Consider the following 26551-nt stretch of genomic DNA (forward strand, 5'->3'; position numbering starts at 1 on the left):
TAGTCACCAAGCCCCGTCAGTTCTCTCTCCCCCTCCTGCTCTCCTCCGCTGCCACCCCAGGCGGGGCCTCCATCTCCAACTGCGGGTCACGGTTCCGGTTACTGGTTATTGGGTTCTGAAGGTAATTGAGAGTTCTTTACCAGCCGAAAGTGTGTGTGTGTGTGTGTGTGTGTGTGTGTGTGTGTGTGCATTCGTACATACGTACTGGGTTGTAAAGCGTCTTTCCTATTCTGTAAGTTACGGTAAAAAAAAAAAAAGTTGTAAAGTTTCTGTTTGACAGACATCTGTACTTTCACGTTGAGCTGCAGCCACAATAAACAACTTCTTATGAGGCAAATTGGATGATGTTCCCTAGAGCAGAGTCACATACTCTTAGGAGAGGTACAGTCTGTGTGGTCACGAGGTCTGTGCCGCCTGGTCCCTGCCGGCCTCTTGAGCCTTATAGCTCTTTCTGTCTCATGGGATTTGAGACCCCTTGGGGCCTCTGCATGTGTTCCCCTGACCTCTCAGACTCAGGCCCCTCATGACCCGCCCCATGGTACCCAGAACTGCAAGTTCACAGCACTTACCAGCACTTACTACGTCTATAAAGAAATCGTTCTTTGCTCACTAGACATCTGTCCGGGGGCAGGGTCACAGGCTGGCTCACATCCTCCGTCCCGAGGGCAGGGTGTGCGATGTCAATCAATGGATGCCTCCTGGGTATTCTGTTAGCTGTGGATGGTAAAGGAAGGCAGGAGTCTCATGTTTGGCAGCATTGACTGTATCTATCAAAATATTCCTCACTCTCTTTTTCTTATCCAACCTTTCCAGAAAGCATTTCTTTAATTGGCCATGTTTATTCATGTCGATGGTTCAGAATCTTTTGAGTGGGTTTTTTGTTTGTTTGAGATTATCTTTTAATTCAGTGGATTCCCAATGTCCTGTTCGAACTGGGTGAAGAGCTGTTGGCCCACATCTGTTGGGCGGGCCCTCAGTCCCTCTTGGGATGGGCAGTGTGGTCTTGTGAAAGAGTCCTAAGCCCCCAGGTCAAGTGAGCGAGGCCTTGGCCACACTGGTTCTTTGCAATCAGCTGTGAGACTGCTTCCTGGGCCACTAAATGGGGGTGATGACAGCATACCCTCTTCCAGCCCGGCTGATCATGGCAGTCAGGGGGGAGATCAGTCGTGTGGAGGGTACATGACGTAGCAGTGTTTGCTGTTCAGGAAGGTGGTTTGGTTTTTTGGTTTTTGGTTTTTTTCTCCCTTCTTTCTTGGATCTCCTTGTGCTTTGCTTGACAATGTTCCTTTGTTATTGGAGAGATCTACAGTCCCAGTGGTATCAGGCCCAACCAAGGTCAAGGGCAGTTCTCTCACCTGTCGAGTGAGTGTAGCCTGGGCCATAGCCATTCAGATTCTTTCTCTGTGTTCCTATACTGGTGATTTTTTAAAACCTTGATATTTGACCTTGGGGCCTTTCTGGCTTTGATTAAGTGCGATGACAACTCTGTAGTCCGCTTTGGCCCCAAAATCATAACTAAAGTGAAAATACTCACAGCTTTTTGTTTATTGAGTTTATATGCCAGATGTGTGCTCAGAGCATCTGCGATGCGTTACCTTTCCTCCCACCCACTTGGTGGAGTAGGTGGCAGATTCCTTGTTTTGCAGAACAGGAAACTGAGGTCCAGTGCATTCAAGAAACTCACCGAGATCTTCTAGTTGGAGTTTTGTACAGCACCCCATTCTCATTTTAGTTACAACTACCCTGTTACCCTTTTTAAAAAAATGTTTATTTATTAATTTTGAAAGAGAGAGAGAGAGAGAGACAGACAGTGAGTACAAGGAGGGGAGGGGCAGAGAGAGGAGAGGGAGGATCCCAAGCAGGCTCCACACTGTCAGCGCAGAGCCCATTGCGGGGCTCGATCTCCCAACCTGGAGATCATGACATGAGCCAAAATCAGGAGTCGGACGCTTAACTGACTGAGACGCCTAGACGCCCCTCTTTTTTTTTTTTTCTTTTTTTCTTTTTTTAATTTAGTTGATAATGATCATAAACTCCTTGAGAACAACTTTCGGTAGCTGTGTTTTGTCTATTCTCTACTGTCTGCATTCCTGATTGGTGTAATCCAGGCTTTTCTGGGTGAGACACTTGCTCAGGAGGCCTGGTTGTCTGGTCTGGGCCTTCCCATCCCGTACTGGGTGCTGCAGGGCTGTCCTTGGCCACGGGGGAGCTTCCTGCCCCATCTGTTCCTGCCCCACCCCCCAGGTGGCGGAGTGCGTGCCGTGCCGATAGGATGGAGTGCACACTCTGGAAATGGGAGCTGGTCTCCCCTCCTCCTGACTTTTTATTTCTAAATGCTTCTGTTTGTCTTCTCTGGGCCGCATTCATTTTCCCTCTTTACTGCTGCAGTTTATTGCTCTTTGCTGGCTCCCTTATTTTTATTTTCTAAACTTGCCTGAAATGCATCTTGATTTTGGCATCTTCAGATGTTTAGAGCCCTGCACTTTGTTGCTGATGATTTCCCTCATTTTGCAGAATTCCATTTGGTTGCAAGTCTATTTTGCAAGACTCTGCTTCTTTCCTTTCCATCATTAAATTTTAATATATTTTTTTTCTGTTCCTGATCTTTTATAGAAATTTGTCTTCCATTTGTTTAGATTGTTCTAATGGCCCTTCCGTGTTAGTTACCGTTGGACTTCCCATCAGACTGACTTGTTTTGGGAATTGTATGTTCACGGAGCAGAGGGCCCCTTTATGGTGTCCTTGCGCTTTCTAAAGGGCAAATCTGTCCATATCATGTGGCGCTCTACACCGTTCACTGGCTCTGATAAGATCAGTTCTGAACACTTCATCGCTGTGTGGGAGACCATGGGTGTCCTTCCCTGCTGCCTCTTCATCCACACCTCACCTGCCGTGACTCCCTGCTCCCCCGTATACCAGAGCAGCAGTTCTCAAACTTCCTGTTTCATAACCCCTTTAAAAATTCTTAACAATTAATGGCTTCCCCAAAGAACTTTTAGTTATGTGGATCATATCTAGCAATACTTATTATATGAAATCCAAATTGAAAAGATTTAAAAATATTTGTGAAAATTACTTTAAACATAGTCGTAATAAACATGATAACATAAATTTGTCATGAAAAATAACCATTTCCAAAATAAAAACGTTTAATGAGAAGAGTGACATTGTTTCGCATTTGTCCAGATCTCTTTGATGTCTGCCTTCATGGGAGGCAGATGGATTCTCATAAATGCTTCTGCATTCATTCTGTTGCAATATGTTGAGTTGGTTGAACTGTACAAAGACAATACAGCCTTACACAGATATGTGGTTGGAAAATGGAGGAGTATTTTAATAACCTTTTCAGTTAACTGTGGTAGTCTTCTTTTTTTTTAAATATGAAATTTATTGTCAAATTGGTTTCCATATAACACCTAGTGCTCGTCACAGCAGGTGCCCTCCTCAGTGCCCATCACCCACTTTCCCCACCCTCTCACCCCCCATCAACCCTCAGTTTATCCTCAGTTTTTAAGAGTCTCTATGGTTTGGCTTCCTCCCTCTCTTTTTTTTTTCCCCCTTCCACTCCCCCATGGTCTTGTGTTAAGTTTCTCAGGATCCGCATAAAAGTGAAAACATGGTATCTGTCTTTCTCTGTATGACTTATTTCACTTAGCATAACACTTTCCAGTTCCATCCATGTTGCTACAAAGGGCCATACTTCATTCTTTCTCATTGCCACGTAGTACTCCATTGTGTATATAAACCACAATTTATTTATCCATTCATCAGTTGATGGACATTTAGGCTCTTTCCATAATTGGGCTATTGTTGAGAGTGCTACTATACACATTGGGGTACAAGTGCCCCTGTGCATCAGCACTCCTGTATCCCTTGGGTGAATTCCTAGCAGTGCTATTGCTGGGTCATAGGGTAGATCTATTTTTAATTTTTTGAGGAACCTCCACACTGTTTTCCAGAGTGGCTGCACCAGTTTGCATTCAACTGTGGTAGTCTTTGTAACTACAACAGAGCTTGACAAGTGATAGTTTCCTAAAGGTTTGTTGCAGCTGAGAATCTGAAACCATATCAGTGAACTTTTCGTACTTTGTAATGTTAAAATCTATTGGTCCATCTTGCACTTTGGAAGGATCTTTTATGCATTTTGAAACATCATACGTTGGGGCGCCTGGGTGGCGCAGTCGGTTAAGCGTCCGACTTCAGCCAGGTCATGATCTCGCGGTCGGTGAGTTCGAGCCCCGCGTCAGGCTCTGGGCTGAAGGCTCGGAGCCTGGAGCCTGTTTCCGATTCTGTGTCTCCCTCTCTCTCTGCCCCTCCCCCATTCATGCTCTGTCTCTCTCTGTCCCCAAAATAAATAAAAAATGTTGAAAAAAAAAATTAAAAAAAAAAAGAAACATCATACGTTAGCCATTTGGAAAATATCACTTTTGTTGATGTTACTACCACTGTTATCTGAAAAGTCTAAGAATTGGGATGCTCCAAAGCTCATAGTGACTGACACAAGTTTTTAAAAATGTTAGTTTTTGAACTGAGGGTTGATGGGGGGTGGGAGGGAGGGGTGAGTGGGTGATGGGTATTGAGGAGGGCACCTTTTAGGACGAGCACCGGGTGTTGTATGGAAACCAATTTGACAATAAATTTCATATATTAAAAAAAATGTTAGTTTTTGCGTGAAAGCTCAAAAAAATTTTTTTAGCAACAAACATCATCAACTTTCCTTGAAATAACGAGCTTACTTTGTTCGTTTTTGAGAAAATTTCTACAGGTACCCACGTCTGAATAACCATAGTTTTTCTATTATTCTTTCAAATAAAAACGGTGCTCCATGGAGAAGAGTGGCTAATCCGACTTGCAGCTCAGTCACGCAAGTGCTGTTTTCTTCCCGATAACCATCACACTTTGGCTGGCAGCAGAAGGGCTTTATAGGTCTTACTATTTTGTCAGATGGGATATTAAAACGATGTGTACTAAAGAGTCAGTATTTGATACAATTAATATTTTTTACTGCTTCATCAAGGACATTCTTAGGTGAAATGGACTCTTTTTTTGTGAACTGTGAATGTGTGGCAATAGGGCAAAGAGTGTCTGCTCATATGGTCCGATGCCACTCCTTGATTCTTGCTAAGGCACCAGCAGCTTTACCCACCCTTTCCTTTGCACCATCAGCGCAGGTGTCAACAGCACTTGAAGGTCGTTTTGACCTTGCGGCACCCGCAAAGGTTCTTGGGCCATACTTTGAAAAGCAGACTGTCTTCATTCATCTGTACACAGTGGACTCTCTTGCTTCCCATCTGCCTGGAACACTTGTCTTCACCAACTCTCCATCCTTGCGTGCAAGTGTATATACACACATACATACATATACGTGTTTATATATATATTCACATACCCAGCTTTACTAATCATGTGTTCACGGGTCTCTCCCAGTAGACTGTAGACTGTGAGCCAGGTTTCATATTTATCTTGGTGGCGGTAGCTCCAAGTACTATACCTATTAAGTGCTGACTCGTTCCGTGTTGGCTCTTTTCATCATCATCGTATCATTATTGCAAGGGCTCAATAAATGTATTTGAACAAATGAAGAGTTTGGGTTAGTATTTTTCCAGAATTTCCTCAGAATATTGGTTCTCTGTGATGTCAGTAAGCGTTAAGCTTGAAGGGCATCTGTGGTTAACGCGATTTAGGGATGCTCAGGCAAGTTTTTAGTTGAAGGATTTCTCAGATCCTTCATTGTATAATGTGCATTGTGAATCTTGAAGGGGGGTAGAAGGCAATAGACTGTAGTATTTCCCGAGTTGAATAACATGTGAATGTCCTTTTCTTGGCGTATCTCATAGAAATAGGTTTCTTAGAATTTTCCTTGGGAAATCATTGTGTAGCCTGACTTTTCCACTTTTACAGATGAGGAAACTGATTACCTGTGTTCATTCATGCATTAATTTATATCTCAGATATTTTATAAGTACCTTCTAAGATTAGGTGCTAGTGGATTTAGGCATGCAGTGCAAGCAAAAAAAAAAAAAGACTTGGAGAAAACGCTCATATATTATTTGTATTGAGTAGATGGTCAGGTCGGAGATTCAAGTATGCATCAGCTGGTCACCCGAAATTACAAGTGGTATGACAGTGATATGTAGGGAGGTACACAGCACTAAACCACTTGCTTTTCATCTTCTCCATTTTCAAGGCTCAGCCCATCCTGTTTAGGTATTCTTGTCTACACTTTGCCACTGCCGGTATCCCTGTGATCCAAATGACTAATGAAGATCATTAGGATGTGGGCCGTTTGCCCAAACGTATCATCTGAGAGGATAGTGTGTCCGAGATAAGGTCTTTTAAAATGTCAGCCAACCTCCACTTAGTGCCTGGCACATAGTAGGTGTGTGTTTATGTTGATTGGCTGAACAAAGAACGAATGCACGTGCCCTGAAAAATCTGAGACTCAAGGACAGATTCCACGCTGTGGTCTCATCACCCCAGTGCCTGGACTCGCTGCACTGTGCAGGGTGAGCTGAATAAAACCAAATGATGTGCTTGCTGTTCATGCTTCGCTGCTCTGATCTGGCGCTTTCTGGAGGGGACTAGTGACTCTTCCCTCCTCTTAGGCTCAAAACAAAAGGCACAACACACCCTACTTTCTATTTTGATCCGGTACTGCCCAGACATGAGGGAAAATGTTAATACAATCTTTATGCGAATATATTTAATCAAAGGGCGTGATATTGATATGGTAAAATTGGCCTTTGGTCTTCTGATTGCCTGGACAGATGACAGCAGGAGGCTTTGGAGTCAGGACTTCAGTAAGAAGCTTAACCTACTGTTTAACTTGCTGTTTCATTCTATGAAGTCACCTACGGAGAAATCAAACATTTACATGGTTATTAACCAGTGCCTTTGGTTCTTGGCATGCAGCTCACACCACTTTGGGCTGGATGAGCTCTGGGAATGCAGAGAAGTCCCCTCTTTCCCCACTCCCTGTACCCTGTTATATGGCTCCGTGGGCAGGAAAACATTTACCAGCTCAAATTATCCTTTTGTTTCAAAGCCTGAAACTTTTTCAGCCACATTATGTTCCTACCAGAGTCTGAAGATTAATAGGCTTTAGAGAGGCCGAGGGTTGAGTGGAGTCACTTCAAGAACGGCTTGCATCTGGATTCCTGATTTTTCAGGTGTTGTTCTGAGACTGAATTAAGAAATGTTATACTTGGGGAGTTTTGGCCCTCTTGATTTCTAATTTTTGTGATCGAGTTAGAGTTGCAGAAATATCATATGAGTTGCTAATTTAAAAAAAAATAATTTTATTTCCTTTGTAAAAGTAATTCACGCTAATTGTAGAAACTTGGAAAAATATCAAAAGGCATAATGCTGAAAATTACCCATAATTCTAGTACTCAAGAGATAATCACTACAAACCATTTTGTTGTATTTGCATGTATTTTTGTATGCATAATTAAGATCATTGTGTATAAATTTCAATTTCTACTTTCGCTATTTAACATAAGAATATTTTCTCTGGCATTGAGAGCAGTACAACATAGGAGCTTATGTTAGTTTCTTGTGGCTGCTGTAACAAATTGTCTCCAATGGGGAGACTTAAAACAGCAGAAATTTATTCTTTCACATTTCAGGAGACCAGAAGTTCAAATCGAGATGTAGGCAGGGCTGTGCTCCCTCTGGGGGCTCTAGGGAGAATCCATCCCTTGTCCCACGCAGCTTCTGGTGGCTTCTGGCGTTCCTTGGCACGTGGCCTCATCTCTCCCTTATCAGCCTTTGTTTTTACATGCCTTCCGTGTGTGTGTGTGTGTGTGTGTGTGTGTGTGCGCGCTCGCGTGTGTAATCTCTGCCTCTCATGAGGACACTGGTGATGGCCTCTAGGGTCCACCCAGATAATTGAGGCTATCTCTTCATCTTAAGATTCTTATCTTTTTTAAATGTTTATTTTTGAGAGAGAGAGAGAGAGAGAGAGCGCGCATGCATGAACAGGGGAGGGGCAGGGAGGGAGGGGAATCTGAAGTGGGCTCCGTGCTGACAGCAGAGAGCCTTATGCGGGGCTCGAACTCATGAACTGATATCGTGACCTGAGCTAAAGTCAGACGCTTAACTAACTGAGTGACCCAGGCACCCCAAGGTTCTTATCTTAATCCCATCCGCAGAGACCCCTTTTCTTCCTTTTTTTTTTAACGTTTATTCATTTTTGAGAGACAGAGCTAGAGTGTGAGTGGGGGAGGGGCAGAGAGAGAGAGAGAGAGAGAGAGAGAGAGAGAGACGCAGAATCCAAAGCAGGCTCCATGGTCTGAGCTGTCAGCACAGAGCCCGATGAAGGGCTGGAATTCGTGAACCGCGAAATCACGTCCTGAGCCCAAGTAGGACACTTAACCAACTGAGCCACCCAGGCGCCCTAGAGACCCTTTTCTATAGAAGGTAACATGTACAGGTTCCAGGGTTAGGTCATGATATCTTTGGGGCCAGTTTTTAGCCTACCACAGGGTTTAAGAGCATGGACTTTGGAGTCAGACTGGGTGGGCTCAAACCCCAATGCTGTCTCTTACTAGCAGGATTTCCTTGGGCACGTGTCTTAACTCTTGGTGTCTCCATTTTCTGATCTATAATGTGGGAATAAGAAGCTTGTGATAGTGCCTGGCCCATATAAGGATCAGCTGTTATTCTTAGAAATGTCATTTTCATGAAAAGTTCTTTGTAAAATGTCATTTTAATGTCTGCGTAAATCCTTATTTATGAATATACCATAATTTATCTAATCATTTCCTTTTGTTGGCTATTAAGTTTATTTCCAGTTTTTTTTTTCTTATCAGTGTATAACACTGCATGGATACCTTTGAGCATTAAGTTTGTCCTCGCTTCTGATTCATTCCCTAATGCAGAGTTCTGAAAATGGAATTATAATGTCAAAGGGTTTGTACTGTTTAAGCTGCTTAATAAAAATTTCCAAATTGCTTTCCAGAAAGATTGTGCCTATTATACTCCTACCAGTAGTTGAATGATGAGAATGCCCATTTTACTGTGGCCATACCTGCATCGAGTGTTATCATTTTAAACATTTTCAGGTATTTTTGACATCGTCTGCCCTTTAAAGCTGAAATGTAACATAGCAAAGGGACTCAACATAGTGGTTCCTTTAGCAAGGAGTATTCTTGCAAAGGCAAGAAAACTTCTAATGAGAAATGATGCCCTTGCTTTGTCAAGTCTCCAAGTGCTTTCTCCATTTTGTTATGAAGCCTGAGTGTTTTCCTGAGTGCTTTTGAGGTTACAGGGAGGGGTGTTGGGGAGAGGATATGTTACTGGCAGGACAGCGCTAGGTACACAAGGATTTTAGCAGAAGAGTTGCATCTCTGATCTCAAACGTGGACATTGAAAACTCTGAAAACACTTGAACAGAACACAGATCAATTTAATTACTTTACAGCTAAAGCTGCTTGAAGGACAGAAAGCTGGGGTAAGGAAGGGCCAGCTATTCCACTGCCTGCCAGAGAATGTGGGAGACCAGCTTGGGAAGGGCTGACGGAAAGTCTGTACCTGTTCTTGTGCCCCTGCCTCCTCCTGTTAGCCTCCTTCCCTTTCCTGGGGGCTGCCCATTGCAATCTGATCTTGTCCAACCCAGGCCTCAGGGCTGTAGAGGAAGAGTGAAAGACAGGGTGGGGTCTTCTTTCCCCCAGTGGTGATCTGATACGAGTGTTCAGTGCATACCAGGTACAGCTGGTCACGCACAAATTCGGCAATATCCATCCCAGTTATGGGGGGCTAAATGGTATCCCCAAAGGTGTGCCCAAATCATGTTACCTTTCTTAGGAAAAGGGTCTTTGTAGACGTGATTGAAAGAAGGATTTGGAGGTGAGACCATTTTGGATTATCCAGGAGGGCCTTAAGTGCCATCACAAGTGTGCTTATAAGAGAGAGAAAGAGGGAGATTTCACACACACAGAGAAGGCGGTGACGCGGAGGAGAGGTGCGGCCACAAGCCAAGGAATGCCGATGGCCACCAGAAGAAGCCGGGAGAGGCAGGGCATAGATTGTCCCCTAAAGTCTCTGAAGGGATTGTGGCCCTTGCCTCCACTTTGATTTCAAGCCCCGAGGACTGTGAGAGAATAGATTTTTGTTGTTTTGGGCCACCCAGTTAGTGAGAATTTGTTATGGCAGCTACAGGAAACTCCTGTACCAATCTGTGCTTCGCTCAACGAGGATGCCCTGCTCATCATGTGCTTGGCTGTGTGGAAGTATCGTATGTTGTCCCAGCTTCTCAGCGTCTCTGATTTCTGTGCTTACCTTGTCGTGAACCAGCAGCGAAGAGTTGGTGGATGACCGCCTTTGAGTAGCCGTGGGGTCTAGTTTCCCTCGTTTCATGGATGAGGAAACCGACGCCCAGAGAGGAGGTGGTGGGACAGAGATGACTGGTGGGAATGGAGAGACTGTGGAGGGCTGTGGTAGCGGCCTCCTGGGGGCCAGGCCTGGGCTCAGCAGCCTGTTTTGACGGTCAACTGGTGTCCCTGCTCCTGCTCAGTGAAAGCCTACTGCACTGAGCTGCTTAGAAGTTCCAGAAGCCAGGGGAATCTTGTGAAGCCTCTGCTGCCGTTAACCAATAGCAGCAGGCAAAGGATCCTGTCAAGGGTAAAGGTCACGGCTTGCCGTTGACTTAATTTCTAGTCTCTGTGGTTTGGGTCATGTTTTCCCTCTGCAGCCCATTTTTAAACTTTCTACATTTTCTGAGTGGTAATTATTTCTTAGAGAAAGAACACGAGATTAGACTACAATCATCTTGACTTCTGCTGTTTGAATGCAGTCCATCCAACTGAACTCAGCATTCAGGGCCCCTGAAGAACCTTGCCCTTTCCACTCTTGCCTCTCACCCCTCCCTTCCCCACATCTTTATCTCTGAGCCTCACCAAGATCATCACTCCCTGGCAGAGGGGGAGGAAGAGGTTAGATTTATGAAACCTTACAGTGGGTGAATTCATGGTTGACCAACTCAAGAACCAATGGAAAAATACGGCAAGGGGATAGTAGGCATACATATTTGAAGCTTTCAGAAGTTCACATTCATTAAAATAGACTATAAAAGCAGCACAAACAACCTTATCAGTCACTAGTATGTGAGCTAAGTCATCTGGTCTACCACCCAGAAGCCACCAGATGACTATAGCCACATATGTAAACCAGACAAGACCAGAGAAAAACTACCTGGCTGAGCCCAGCACTAATTGTTGACCCACCAAACCATGAATAAATATAATGTTTATTGTTTTAGACCAAAAAAAAACAAATCCCACAGTAAATCAACTTTCAAATTATTACACTTCTTATAGTTACTCAATTGTTCCTTATTTGCTATAGAAACTTTTCAGTCTCCCACCTCTGTATTTTCAATTAAATTCTTACTTGCTTTGCTTTGTTATGGGAAATGCCCATATTAAGAGCCCCTTTTCCCCAGTGTCTGGGCCCCCGTCTGGGATTTTATGAATTATATCTGTTGGATCTCCTCTCTGGGTCTCACACACCCCTCTCATCCTTCGCTCTCAGCTATTATGGGACAGTACTTGAGAGTCCCGGGTCACTTTCTCCCATCTTCTTTTATTTTTCCCAAGACTTTGTTCCAAAAGCCTCTGTTTCTTCACCCTCTACTCTGTTCTTTTTCTGGTCCTGACCCTGGATCCATCATTCTTAAATCGTTGATTCTCGGTCGCAAGGAACAGAAATGCTCTCAGGCCAGCTGACCTCAGCAGAGGGTTTGTTGTAGGAATCTCGGGAATGCAGGGAGCATAGTGTGACCAGCCTGCTGGGGACTGGAGCGGGAAGGCCCCTTAATCCAGAGGCTGCATGTTGTACAGTCCTGCTCACCTCCTGTGTGTGTGTGTGTGTGTGTGTGTGTTTCCCTGGATAAGGGCTCACCACTGCTCGCCTAAGTTTGCACATCTTCATCCTCAGATGAGCAAGGGAGGAAGCAGTATAGCTGACCCTGGCGAGAGTCCCTCCCCAAGCCAGTCAGTTTGGGGAGGGGAGCCACGGGACCACCCTCTCAGTGTGGCCTGGGTGGGGGGGAGTATCCCCAAAAAGGGGTCTGTGTAGGGGTAGCTCCCCAAAACCTATGATACCTCTTATTTTGATTTCTCAACAGGAATAACCCAAGTCACCTTTACTGGAAATCAGTTTGCTGAAAGCCTTGAAACTGCAGTTCTTGGAGTTGAAGAAAAGGTAAACAGAAGGAAATTTGTACCTACTAAAGTTCTCTTATGAGGGAAACCATTGTTGGGGAGAGATTACTGTACCCCTCATTCCTCAGACATGCCCAGTCCTGTATGTACTATTTGCCCCCATGCTGGCTGCCTGGCCAGGTTCCTGTTGATCCCTGAAGGCCTTTATCAGGCGTCACTTCCCCAGAAATCAGGCCTTTTTTATCCCCTCCCAGCTGATAGCGCTTCTCCTGTTTTGGAATCCCCATATCCTATCTCCTCACTGGCAGGTACCATAACGAGCTTTACATTGTCACTTGTGCCCCTCCCCTGTCCCATCTTCATCCGTGGCTCCTTCTCTGTGAACCTCCCGTCACCACCATCTGGGTATTTCCACACCTGATTATAGTTGTGTGTTTGCACGTTGGCCATAATGAGCTCTTGGAGGGTGCATCTGAGTTGTGCCTGGATGCTGAACAGAGTCTCATCTCAGCCTTCCCCACTAGACAGGCAGTTCCTGTATGGATTCACTCTGCACCTTTACCACTCCACCCTTGTTAGGGGCCTTCACTATCATTTTCAAATCGATTCTGTTCTTTGAGCATCCATCAGAAATTGCTACTCTCTAGATGTCCTTTCTCTTTGGGCTACTGGTGACACGAAGCTAATAGCAAAGCTTCTGTGTCTGATTCTTAGTTTTTAATGGGCAAATATGGGCCCACATTAGGAGCAGTAATCCAGAAATTGAAAGGGAGGGGAGGTGTCCTCCCGTCTACTGGATGGCAGACCTCCTCCTCCATCCATCTGTATGATCTTCTGAGCTGCTTCAGTCAGCAGACGGTTGCATCTTAACCCACGTCCCTGCTCCAGACCTTTTGCTTTAAGCGAATGAGTCAGCAGGTTCCTTTCCCCAAACTGTTTACTGCACTGCTAAGTCTCCTCAAGAAGTTTCTTATTGATCTTCCCAGTTTATGGGTCACCGTTCACATAGAGTGCTTGCCCGCCCCTCTCCTCCCCTCCAGTAACCACAGTGGTCTCTTACCTTTGCACGGGGTGCTTCTACACACTGCACCGGGTCGTCTTCTCCCGCCAGTCCTAGGGAACAGGCAGGGGCAGCTGGAACCTTCTCACATTCAGTCAGGAACAGGCTCAGAGGAGTTAGATGTCTTGCATGGAGTCATGTTGCGGGCGTGAAAGGAGTTCAGCTTTTCCCTCCCCTGCACCGTCTTGGCCCTTGCCCTGGGAAGCCACGGCTGCCGTCACGAAACCTGGGGCCCTGTCTCTTCCCCAATCCCGGGGTTCCTCCCACCGAGAGGACCCTTGACCCTCTGTTAAGACATGCAGCCTGACCCTGGTGTTCCCCCCACCCCAGCAGGGCCACTTTCTTGAAAAAGTAGTTCTCTTCCTTCCAGGACCCTCCAGTCAGTCCTGTAAGTTTTATTTTTGTTTGGGCTTATTTAAAGGCAGAAAATTTAATTAGTTTACATTGATACTTACTCTAGGAGTAAACTGAAAGACACTAACAGGGGTTTCATCTCGCTGTATCCCCCCCCCCCCCCCCCCCCCCCCCCCCCCCCCCCCCCCCCCCCCCCCCCCCCCCCCCCCCCCCCCCCGCCTTCTCCTTTAAATAGTTGCAAATGCTTCTGTTAATCAAGGCGGCAGAGCACAGTGCTTTATTGCCATGTGGAATTGTTTAGTTCACTGTGATTTTTAAAAAATGGCTCGAATTTTAATTAGAAGGCAGATTGTTAAATGACATTTGATTTGTCCTTTGATGGGGGACTTGGAAAACAGACCCATCATGATAGGAAAGCAGGTTCTAGTCCAGAAGGAGGCATATTAACTTAAGAGCAGGATGTGATTTCAGTGAGTCATTGTTTTCCCCAAACAGGCTGTCTTCTCTGGTCTTTTGTTGAGAGAGAGAGACCTTTCTCTGCATCTGATACCACCTTAGATTAGCATTTCCCTAGGAGAGACTCTAACTTGGAACCCCCTACGCGGGGTGGTACTCCCAGTGGTATAACCGGCAGGGCACAGGACTGGGTACTAAGACCTTCTGCTGGGACTCCGTGAAAACGTCACTATCGAGAAATCTGCAAACCTATTAGGATGCCTGTAATTGAAGAAAATATTGGTCTACATACTTCACTTCCTCTTGTGGTAGGATGCAAAATATCATTTATCATGTTACTGTTAAAGTTACTGCTTTCCTGGCCCCAAAGCTGGTATCGGCATCACTACTGAGGGTCATCATAGAAGCGGCCTGCGTGGGTGAACTTGGCACCATAAACTCCTTATGTGGTGCCCCAGCACAGTAGCAGGACATCCAAGCACCTCGGAGGGTGGTGGGAAGGGTCACCAGTGAGCAAGGCCCAGGCGTCCATCGTTCCACTGACTCCTCTGTGCTTTATAGGACATTTTGTACCTACTACAGCAGCTAGGTAACTTGAGTGTCTTGTGGGTACTCCAAGCTCACCGGGTCCAAATTTTATCTCGTGGTCTCTTTCTAACACAGCCCCTTTTGCAGACCTCCCCTAACCCCCCTCTCATTAGAGCGCGCAGCTGTTAACTCTCTTTTTCAAGCCAGAAACGAGGGAGTCGTCTGTTAACACTCACCTTTCTCTGCCTCCAGATCCCCAAGTCCTTGAGATGCCCTTAATGTAGATCTCGGATTCATCTGTTGCCCTCCCTTGTCCACCCCCGAAGTCCAGTGACACCAGTAGGCCTTCACTGCAAAGGCCTTTGAATTGCTTGCCCTGTTCCCACTTTCCTTCCATTCTGCTCATCACTTTGGACCCAGCGTGGTCTTTAAAATACTTGTCATGTCACCTCACTCCTTGCTTAAACCTGCCAGTGACCTCCTCCTGCACGTGGATGAACCCCAACATGCCTAGCATGGCACACGGAGAGGATTGCATGGTCTGGGCCCCGGGCCTGGCGAGAGAGGTCTGACAGCATTGGTGACATCACGTTCAGGTAGCTCGTGGAACTTTAATAAGCAAATAACCAGTATGTAATCGGCTGGAATGTTAATACCCCTGCTACTCTCCAAGTAGCCTCCCTTCTAGATAGTTCGATGTAAAAACATGTGCAGCCTTTAGGTCCAGAAATCATGATTGAAACTTGGTTCTAAGTCAGCAGAAGAAAAGACTGACATTCTATAGGGGAAAAAAGAAACTAAATATTAGTGCACAGCTTTTTCTTTTTAAACACCTTTCTCCTACCCTGAAGCCTACTTGTTTTCCTTACCTTAACCTGAACTTTAAAAAAAAATTTGTTTAATTTATTTTTGAGAGAGCGAGAGCAAGCACACATGCTCATGAGCAGGAGAGAGGGGCAGAGAGAGAGAGAGAGAGAGAGAGAAAGAGAATCTTAAGCAGGCTCCATGTGAAGTCTGATATGGGGCCCGATGCCACGACCCTGGGATCATGACCTGAGTAGAAGTCAAATCGGCTGTTCAACCAACTGAGCCACCCAGGCACCTCTAACCTTGAGTTTTTGAACCATATACACACAAACACACTTGAAAAGGGAAATCTGTCTTAATTGAGTGACACTCTCTGCTCTCCTCAGGCCTTCCATTCAAGGTAATTAATGGGAATCCTGAAACCCCAGCTTTAGTTCTGGTACACTATGACCTCGAATTCAGACAACTTTTCTGTGATCTTGAATTTGAAACTTTTAATGATACCAGGTTGATAGTTCGCTCTGATGTGTTGCAAGCAAATGGGAATACCAGGCAAGGTGATGGTAATACAGTGTGATGGGCACTATGATGTTGTGTTACCAGGTGTCATGGGAGCACAGAGATGAGCCCCTTATCCACCGTAGGGCCTGAAAAGTTGTGAAATACTCTTAAGAGAGCATGACCCACGAGATGGGTCTTGAAGGAGGAGTCTGCCAAGTGGGAGGAGTGACCGGGAGAAAAGAGGTGGAAAAGGGCATTTCAGACAGCGGCATGGATGGAGGCCTGGGAGGTCAGCAAGAGCGTGGCACAGCCAGAGAGCTAGCTGTACAATGGTTGTGGCCGCTGCAGGTAAAGGCATGGGGGGGTGGGGGTGCTGAATGGTGTGCCGGGGGCCTGATCGTGTGGTGGAACACCTCCGCGGGAGCCTAGACCCTGTGGGTTCCTGGATCAGATCTGTCTTTTGCAGTCGGGATTCTGTAGGCTTGGTCTCTACCTCCAAGGCCTCTTGCCAGTGGCATTGGTCCAGTTCGGAAGGCCGCACACAAGGCCTTTTATCAGGTTTTGTGGGTATGGGACTCAAAAATTCCAAGTTTAAGGTATGTTGTAGGCTGTCCGCCAGGAATCGCAGAGACATTTTTAGAAGTTCCCGAAGTGTGATCGGCGTTAAGTTACAGCCCCTCTGGCGTTTATGGATGCCCCTTTGGGGTCCGGCCGCCTCCCTGTGCTGGGAAGCGGTGCGCTTCAGGCTCCTGTGCAGCACAGACTCACAGGCTGTTGGATTTCCTGTAGATTCTGGAAATGGCACTGTAACCAGGCAATGTCAAAACCGTCTTGAATGACCGGTAATTTGCAGTTGCTGGGAACCTAGGTGTTTAATTAGCAATGACTCCTAGCTTGGCTTTCTCATTGTTAGTTTAGCATGATTTGGTTGGCGGTTAACCTTGGAGTATACAGCAATGCATATGTATACCAGGGATGTGTTTTGGCCTAAGAGTTTCCAGCAACTAGGCTTTAAAACATACACGAGGTTGAGACGAGTCATCCCTGCCCCTTTGCTGAAGAAGATGCATACATCTCCTGCATTTGCTCGTGGGGACGGGCAGGTTGTAGCATCTTTTCCCTGCCTCTACAGGCAGTGATTTTAGAAGGATTTAGACATGTTTGTACTATTTAGGGCTCGAGCAAGCAGGAAGGTAAGGCAGGGATACGCAGGCTATGAGGCTGTTGCAGAAATGCTCATGAGCGAAGATGGGAGCCTGACCTAATAATGGTAGTGGGGGTGGAGAAAGGGGGATACGTTTGAGAGATGTTTGGGATAAGGGGCTGGGAGTACTCAGGGAACAATTTGATACTGGGACTTGGGGGTCAGGGAGGTATCCCGGAAAACCTCAAACTTCTGGTTTGGGCAACATCACTAAGAGGAACGGGCTTCTATCATACGGCGAACACTTACGGAACCCCTCGTGGGGGAGGCAGACAAAGAATGATTCACTCTTTGAAAAGGCAAAACGAAAGAAGGGCCATTTTCAAGGCATAAGAGTAGGCAAAAGGGTAACTAATTTTGGCTATGAGGGTCGGGGACATTATCTGCACAGCAAGAGTGTGTAAAGCTGGCCGAGATGAAGAGACCTGGAGGTAGGCGCATGTTGTTTTGTCTCTGCGTTCAGAGGGGCAGAAGTGTGACCGCTTGAGGTGATGTTGGGGGTGGGGTTGTGCTCAGCATTCAAGGCCTAGAAGGCCAGGCCAAATGTGCACTGTGTTTTGTTGGCCCTGGGGGCCACTGAAGGCTTGGTATAGCTAGAGGACCAAGATCAGACCTTGGATTAAGTGAAGTTACTCTGTCTGGAGACTGAGGAATCAGAGGTGGAGACAGGAAGGCATGTGGGTAGAAGGCAGTGAAGACTTCACGACAGCGAGTTGTTGGCTGGGTTTGCCTCAGCTAGCAGCAGCCACACGGCGGTCTACAGGGACGCGGCACCTTGTGAGCCAGTGGCACTTTGTGGAGTCTGCAGACAGGCCACTGGCAAAATCAGTCAGCCTGGTCTTCAAACTGCTGGTTCTGTGTATGCCCTTTGCCCAAACCATCCTCACTGACTGTTCAGTTTGGTAAAACAGCCTAAGGGTCAGCAAAAAAAAAAAAAAAAAAAAAACAAGTCGCATTTAAACTAAAGATCATTTAAACTAAAGATCAAATATGTATCCCTTTGTTAGCGACAAACTCAACTCCAGCAGCTGAGGTCATTGTCCGATGGGGTCGTTCTCCTTCCCCTACCCCCAGATCCGTCCTCCTGGAGCCTCCAGAGAACATTGATATGCGGCTGCCTAAATATTTAGCAGCTTAGTTTATGGTCTGCCTTTTGCAGAATATTTGAATTTGGGCAGCAATCAAGGCCTGCAGTGAAGCACAAATAATAGGCCCTGAGACATTCGCCGGTGGGTCTGTAGAGCCCTTTCTGGATTGAGCTTCTCGCCCCTCCGCTCTTCCTCATGCTCGGCGTGGGGGTTGGGGGGAGGCAGACAGGAGCTGCATCATGCTTCAGGTGAACTTCCCACACATCCTTCTTTGGGGCGGGGGGGAGCTCCTGCCTCCGGGTCTTTGCCCTCCCTGTTCCCTTCCCGGCACCCCCCTTCCCCTAGCTGGGCTCAGGGCTTGAGGTACTTTTCCTTCAGGCCTCTGCTCTCTGCTCAGATGCAGTCCCTTGTAACCCTCTCTGTCACAGCAGGTCCCCTACTGTCATCGTGCGCTGGTTTGTCTTCCTCATGGCACTTTGCTCCTTGACATATTACATCTCTGTCTCTTGTCTGACTCCTGCCCGTAGAGTGTGTGTTCTGTCGGAGCAGGAACTTTGTTGTGTTCGTTACTCGATCCGCACTGCCAAGACAGCACCTAGCTCGTGGAGGTTGCCCTGTACCTGGGGGATCAGCGACCCCTCAGGGGGACCAGTCCGTTAATCAGTGTGCATATTCCCAACATGTAATCGGTGCCTGGTACCTGGTAGGTGCTCAGTAAGTGTTTGAATGAATGAGTTGGGGAGCGGGTGACTCTGCGTGTGACTAGCTAGTCCCCTGCGCTTGGGTGCTCAGCAAGGGTTTGGCGGATAAGTAAATGAATGGATGCGAGAGCTTGCCCGCCTCTGAGACCGACTCGATGGGGGTGAGCCCTGAGATTCGTTATTTGAGGACGGCCCAGACGTAGTCTTGGGTGCAGGCAGTCACTGTTTGTACTTGAAAATTCAGTCAATACCTCACTCTTTCTCAGTTTGTCTGCCATCAGCCAGGCTCTGTAATTAACTTGCTGTAATTTAGCTTAGAGATGAATTTTTCATTTTAAAGATGCCATAAACAACCAGCGCTTATGATATCTTGGTTGTTAATGAAGTTCATGCCTAACAGAACACGAGGACGGCGTTACGGGCTGAGGAAAGAAAGGGCCGTTAGCCCACACCTGGCCGTAGAAGCCAGAGGACAAGCAGATGTCCTGGGGTGCTTCAGAGCGTGGGGGCATCCAGGCAGAGCCCCGCTGTCTGTGAGGGGTGCATCTTCCTTGGGGTCACATTTTACCCAGAGATTTGGAGAACGTGATGTTTCAGGAATATTGAAAGAGGAGAATTCACACTGCTTAGTGGTTAAGAGCAGGTCTCTGGAACCAGACTGTCTGGGTTTCACAGGGTCTCACCACTTACTTGTGTGGTGGCCCTTCCTGGGCAAGTTACGTGACCTCCCCAAACCTCAATTCTCGTCTCTCAGGTGGGAGCCTGTGACACAGGCGAGTCTCCCGGGTGGGGACACTGTCAGCATTCAGTGACAGCCACCGCAGGCTTTCATCACAGTGCCATGCACATCTTAAGGGCCAACGTTATATATGATTGCTTGACATTTTTAGGTAAAAGAGGACACAAATGAAATTTTATTCTTGCAGTGGCTCTGCCCCAGACCTGGCCTCCAGGGGTGAATGTTCATTCACATCTGCCGTATCTGAGATGGAAAAGTTGGCGAAGCACTACCTTAAAGAGACCGAATGCGCACCACTGGCTGGGCTGCTCGTTTTCATGAATTTCCCCCCCACACTTGCCTCCTTCTTAAACTGTCACAGAGTTGGGCTGTCGTTCACAGAGTGGTAGATTAGCGATGCTTACGTTTAGTAACCGCTGTCTTAAAGTACCTAATTGAACAGCAGATGAAGTGAGGGAACCTATAGGTTTGGATACAGAATTGCCACCTAAGAGTCACTGTGCTGGGGAGTCACTGCGCTTACAGGAACTGTGGCCTTTCTGAGTGCTGGGACAGACCTGACTTGGTGCTCGCGTTTCATCCATAAACAAGCCCGTTACCCATCAAGGTGAAGACCGTCAGCGTGGAACCCTGGTCCTCTGCTTTCGTCTGATTTCTGAATCTCTTCCCATTAGTCTCTTGGTTTTCCCTCGCGATGGAGAACTCCCTCCTCCAGATGTAGGCATCTTCTGTCCTCCGTTCAGGTCTGTCTTCCAGAGCACAACTAAACCTGGCCCTTCTTCAGCATGCAACCTCAGTTCTTTGTGAGCCGCGGACCTCCGGGCCTAGCGTTCACACAATTTCACAGGGAAATGAGATTTTTAACCATTTTAGTGGCCCTCACTGTGCGGACGTCTTCTCAATGCAGTGTTTCTCAATCTGTCTACTGATCGTACAGACTGATTGATAGTCTCTTTTAGTGGATTGCAGTGGGCATTTTTTTTCTGGTGAAATAAAACAAAACACATCAGAGTGGTTGTTCATAATAAGCTTATGTATTATCTTGTAAAACTTTGTTTCAGTTTGTGTGGTGTGCCCCATTAATTATATTGCTTTCTGTGCATCATAACCATTTCTGAAGCCATTGCTTTCAACCCCCTTGCGAGAATTTCAAGTTACTTCTTTTCTTTTTAGTTGTCTTTTTTTTGTCCTTCCTGTGGGTGGATTTGCTTCAGGGCGGCTGGCTTAAAACAAAGTTGCCAGTCGCTGTGAATGTCAAAGCCCTCATTAAAGCAGGACAGTAGGCTGTCCAGAGTTAAATGACAAGATCCATCAAAGGGCCTGCTTCCTCCCCTTCCTCTCCTTCAGTGAGAGGAGCTGGTGGTTGAACACCTTGAGAGCCTCGTGCCATTGTAGGGCAGGGTCTGGAAAGCCATGGTTTCCTCAAGGCTAGAAGAGCTTCCTCTGTCGCTGGTCCTTGCAAGGAGCATGTGGGGACCAGCCTGCATTCACGTGGGCTTCTTTGCTTTCCCGGAGACAAGCAGGAGAGGTGTCATCTTGTCACATGTTGTCCTGACAGACGTGACTGTAACTTGAACTGAAAGGAGATGGGGGACGTGACTCCAAAGACGGAGCAGAACGGAGACTGAACAGGGTTTTCAGAACCTGCGTTCTGGGTGTATTAGGGGAAGGGGGCGGTGGGGAGGCAGGTGTGCTGGGGGAGGGGCTCCCCTACAGGCCACAGAAGCCCCTTGAGCAATGGTGGTGTTGTGGGCGCCAGGGCCTGTGCCAGGCATTTGCTTTTGCAATCACATGCCGTCCTCATGTTGTCCTTCTCTCACATGGTCCTGACAGAGCCCCCACCCTGGTTCCTTCTAGCACCCTCCACCTCTGTCCCCCCGTACCTGCACCTGCTCTGTTGGTACCACCTGACCGTCCGCGCTCTAAGATCTGTGACTGCAGGTGGGCCACATGCTGCTGCGGTTACATGGTAGCCCTCTGTTGCATTTGTCCCCCTCGGGGACAGCTATTTCATAGCTCTTCTCTCTTCAGGCTTCTGACATCCCCTCCATCTTCCTGCCTCCTGAGCTGGCGACCTTCTTCCCGTTATCACGCACAGCCAGTGGCGGTCATGTGGGACTTGCACGTACTCCCAGCACCACGTCAGTGGCCCGGAGCCCGCTCTGCCTCCCCCAGGGGTGCGTCCATCACTTCTTTCTCCTTCCTTCTCCTGGTGCACTTCCCCTTATAGTACGAACATTCTGTAACTGCCTTAACTACCTGACAGACAAACAGAACAAAGCTCTTGTCCTCCTAGCCCATAATTCTGACCCTCTTTTGATGACGATGATGATGCTTGCTAACCTTCCGTAGTACTTAGTAAGTACCTGGCGTTCTTCTGATCGGTTCATTGGGTACAATTTTTGTCCCCACTTTTCAGATGAGAAATCTGAGGCACAGAAAGATTAAGTGCCTTGCCTGAAGTCACAGGGCTGGGAAATGCCAAAAGTGGGGTTTCAGCGCCGACCCTCAGCCTCCAGGCTCCGTCCCCAAGAAGACTTGCCTCCTGCTGGCCTCTGCTGTCTCCGCCCCTTTCCTCTCTGGAACCAACTCCTCTTGCTGCCCCCTCCTCACCTCTCCAAAACCTTCCTGGGACCGGATGAGATGGTCGGCTCCTTGTTTCTCAGAGCGCTTTCCGCACTTGCCTCCCAGGACACCATACTCTTCCTGGTCTTCCTCCTTTCACACATTTTTAGTCTGTTTTGCTGGTTCCTCTTCTGCCCTCCCAGATCGAAGCATTATGTTGCACCAGAGCTCCGTCTGGCCCCGGCCTCTGTCCCTGTCTGCGCTCGCCTACCAGCCTTGTGGCTTTCAGCCCCGGCAGCCTCACATCCTTGCCTCCAGCCCAGCTCTCGCCCTGGACCAGACTCCTGTATCCCACTGCCTGCTCGCTGTCTCCGCTAGGGTCTCCAACTTGATGCGTCCCAGCTTCCCGCGCCCCCGCGCCACCTGCCTTGCATCTTTTCCAATCTCCTTCAGCCCCTCCAGCCCCTCCAGCCTTCCGTTCGTTCAGGCTTTAGTCCATTTCTTTTTTCCCACTCCTGTTCCAGTCTGCTGGTAAGTCATGTTGACTCTGCCTTCAGAGTGCACGCAGGACCTGACCACTGTCCACCCCATCTGCCCCTTCCCTGGACCGTGCCATCGTGTTTCACATGAACAGTGCACTGGCATCTTCGCCAGTCTCCTTCCCGCCGCCGCCCTGTCCCCCTGCAGCCAGTTGTCCAACAGTGCTCTTTTTAAATGCAGGCAGAGCCCTGGGGGGTGGGGGTGGGGTAATCTCATCCTCCTCCTGCTCCCATTGTGGCCTCTCCTCTAAATGCTCCCTTCTGCCGTCCCCAGGATGCTGGCCGCTGCACTGCCTCTCAGATGTGCTGGCGGTGGCGTGGGGGCTACCCTTGGGCCTTAGCACATGCTCTGCCCTGTCTGGAAGGTCTTCCCAGGAATCTGCACAGGTCACTTTCTTACTTCCTTCGAGTCTCTGGTCCAAAGTCACTTTCTCCTGAAGCCTTCCCCAAATGATTACTCTAAATGTGCAGCCTCTGCCCCACCCCCTCCCCTGTATTTTCTGCACAACACATAGCATCCTCTGACACACATTCTGTTCATTTGTTGGTTGCCTGTCTCCCCGTGTCCTTGTAAACTACCTGAAGGCAGCGTTTTGCCTGTCTTGTTCATAGCTCTATCCCCTTGATAGCCCCTCACATACAGTAGGTGCTCAAAAAATATTTGAATGATAGGTACTTTTATCCTTGGTTTATAGATAGAATAATTGAAAGTCTGAGAGTTACTTGCCCAGGGCCACAGACCCTAAAAGTGTCAGGACAAGGATGGAAACCCTGACATGAGCTTAACTGCTTTGTAGCCTCCTTTTTCTTGTTAAATAAGGACAGTAATATGTGACACGCAGAGTTATTGTGGGTATGAAACGGATAATGCGCAGGAAAGCACTTGTAAACCCTGGGGTGCCAAAGGACTGGTACTTATCTATCTTTTTGAGAACCCTAGCCTTTCACATCTGTTCTTCAGCAACCTGCCCAAAGGCTCTTTTGTGTTCTTGGGTTTTTATTTAGGAGAAGCCGGTACTGCCTTTGCCAAATTACCTACTTTCTTCTTCCTTCTGCCCTTGGTGAGAGAACTCTGTGCCTGTGCATTCGTGTCGTTTGGCTTCTATCGGTAGTTCGGATCCCCCCCACCAGACCTGTGGCCTGTCAGTGGCTAGGGGACCGGTGTGGGGGTGGAGGGTGGGGGGGTGGCTGGAGCTGGCATGCATGTGGCTATTACTGTTCATGTCTGTGTTCCCGGGGAAGGCGCTTATGTTATCAGCAGGTGCTTAGCGGGTGTCAGGAGTCCCGTCTTGCACAATCCTCCTGGCAGCCTGCCCACCCCCTGCCCCCACTCTCTGCGGCAGACTGGAGTGAAGTGATCACAGGCCCATTATGGCTAAATACCAGGCACATAAAATGAAGCAGGCACACCTGATGAAACACAGAGCTGCCGCTCTCAGGCGCGCAATTTATGTTTCCCTGAACCCAGGGCAGCTTCCCCAAGTCTCCTAGCATGGGGCACGAAGCAGTTCAGCCCTTCCGATGCTCCCTGTTACAATAACGACACAGCCACGAGAAGGGGTGGTAGGAGTCCCCCCACATATACCCTTCTTACGTGTTGTCTATTCGTTTGAATGCCTGGTTTTCAAGTAGGAGAAAAATGCATCCATTTTGTCAGCGAGCACCTCAAACTGCCTTTTCTGAAGACGGGAGAGCTGCGGCGCTTTAGGAAAGGCGACCAGCATGGAAAATAGGCGGGCGGTCTTCCGGGGGAGTGGTCTTCCCTGGGGAGCCACCACCTGGGCCTGGCCTCCGTACTCGCATTGATTGTGAGCCGACGACGTGGGGGTGCCGTTGACTCCGTTCACAACTGCTTAACGCTGTCACCAGGCCAGGCCATGTTGTGCCCTTCTCCACCCGCACCTCTCCGACAGCCCGTGACATCAGGTGAGAACGGACAGCAAAGAAATCAGGCGACGTCAAAGCAGCCGGGCCCACGGTGAACCCTCAGGCAGGATGTGCTGCGGGCGTAAACCCAGGCCCACCGCCCAGCCCAGCCCAGCCCAGCCGGGCCGGCGTGCAGGCATACTTTTCAGGAAGGAGGGCAGGCTTTATCCCCTGCTGAGTGCGACAAGCCAAGCCCGGGATGGCCTGTGCTCCCTCTCAGTCACCCTCCCCGAGTCCACGGCCCGCAGAACTGTGGGGCTGGAACCAGACGCGGACTTTTGATTCTGCACCCCATCCCTGCGCGTGCTTCTAGAGGATGCCGGCCACTTGGAGGCAGCCGCGGTGGTGGGGCGAAGCAGTTTCTGAGCCAGAGAGCGTTCGGTGAATCCCAGCTGCACTGCTGACTGACCGCCTGGGGCCTCCTCTAAGCCCCGGTTCCCTGGTCTGCAAAACGGAGTTACAGCCAAAGTGAGGGTTGCGTGTTTGTGGGCGACTTTAGTGTGGTAGCCTGACAGATCGTGTTCGGGAAGTGATAGCTGCTGTTCCTCCCTCGGGGTGCCTCGGAGGCGTAGTGGGGTCACACAAGGAGGATGGGAGGACTTTGAAATTAGGTCTGAGTTCAAATCCTCTTTCTGTTCATTCATCAAATATTTACTGAGTGCCTGTTATGGATCTTACACAGGTTGAGGCCGTGCTGGTTCCCTAATGGTATTTGACCTTGGGGAAGTCACCACACTTTTCTGAGTCTCCGTTTCTTCACATAAAATGGGGATGAAAAATACCAATCTTGCGAGACTGTGTTGAAAATGAACTGAGCGTTGAGAAGTGGCAGCTGGCTACTTTATTCTTTTCTATTGTAACTTTTTTCTACTGCGCTGTAGAATTTTCTACTGTACCTCTGTGGGGAGTCCATACGATGAACTGCTTGTTAGACTATTCCAGCTTGGATATTTAATGAGCGGGTATTTGCTGAGCACCTGTTATGCGAGAGGAACCATGCCAATCCAGGGGAATAGTGTTGCTACCCCATAGGAGCGCACAGTCCCCTGGGCACATCAGAGCCCCAGCTGGTCACCAGCCACTGGTCGGTGCTGCCATAGGGGCACCAACCGAGTGCTGGGACAGCACCGAGGAAGGAGCCATTGCTTCAGCCCGGGGAGGGGGCCGACCGAGGGTGAGAGAGACTCCAGCAGGCAGGGGACGGTACAGGGGAGAGGGCCTCCAGCATAGGCACCGCCGTGGCACAGGCGCGGAGGCAGGAGTGTGCAGGGTGGGAGTGCAGGTGCGTTGGTGGCTGTGGCTCACGCCAGACGTGACAAGGCTGGGGAGATGTGTTAGGGCTGGGTTGTGAAGTCTCAGAAGTCCTCAGCATTGTGCGTGGAGGCCAAGACGTGGAATGCTTAGAAGAGGGCAGAAGGTGGTGTGCCTTCTTGCATGGGGCAAGCACAGCACTGTCCAGGACAAGTGCTCCGTGAGCCTTTTGTGGGGTTAAAATGTCTCTCATAACCACACTAAAACAGGGAAAACAGAACAGGTGAAATTAATAATATTATTCTCTTAAAAAAATGTTTTTAAGTTTATTTTTGAGCAATAAAGAGAGAGAGAGAGAATGAGCATGAGTGGGGTAGGGGCAGAGAGAGAAGGAAGGAGAATCCCAAGCAGGCCCCGAGCTGTTAGCACAGAGCCCAGCGCAGGGCTCAAACTCACGAACCGTGGTCATGACCTGAGCCAATATCAACAGTTGGATGCTTACCCAACTGAACCAGCCAGGCGTGTCCCAATAATATCATTTCAACGTGAATATGATCTTATTATCATCATCCCAACACGAATATTCTTTCAACATGAATGAGAGTTTATCAAAATATTATATTTTGATATATTATCAAAGTGTCATTTCAGCATGAATCAGTGTAAAA

General features: G+C 48.1%; 1 protein-coding gene across 4 annotated transcripts in view; it reads left to right on the plus strand.

The window, feature by feature from the left end:
• SMCO4 (single-pass membrane protein with coiled-coil domains 4) overlaps window positions 1-26551 on the plus strand; it is a 64181-nt gene that overhangs the window by 30184 nt on the left and 7446 nt on the right. For all 4 annotated transcript variants that reach the window (XR_006297352.1, XR_006297351.1, XM_043579949.1 and 1 more), the window contains exon 2: window positions 12128-12204. Coding sequence is in view for 2 of the 4 variants with exons in the window: in XM_043579949.1 (XP_043435884.1) it covers window positions 12128-12204 (77 nt within the window). In the remaining 2 variants the exon portion in view is untranslated. The remainder of the gene's footprint in view (window positions 1-12127; window positions 12205-26551) is intronic.

This window comes from Prionailurus bengalensis, chromosome D1 (assembly GCF_016509475.1).
Source record: "Prionailurus bengalensis isolate Pbe53 chromosome D1, Fcat_Pben_1.1_paternal_pri, whole genome shotgun sequence".
Taxonomy (NCBI): domain Eukaryota; kingdom Metazoa; phylum Chordata; class Mammalia; order Carnivora; family Felidae; genus Prionailurus; species Prionailurus bengalensis.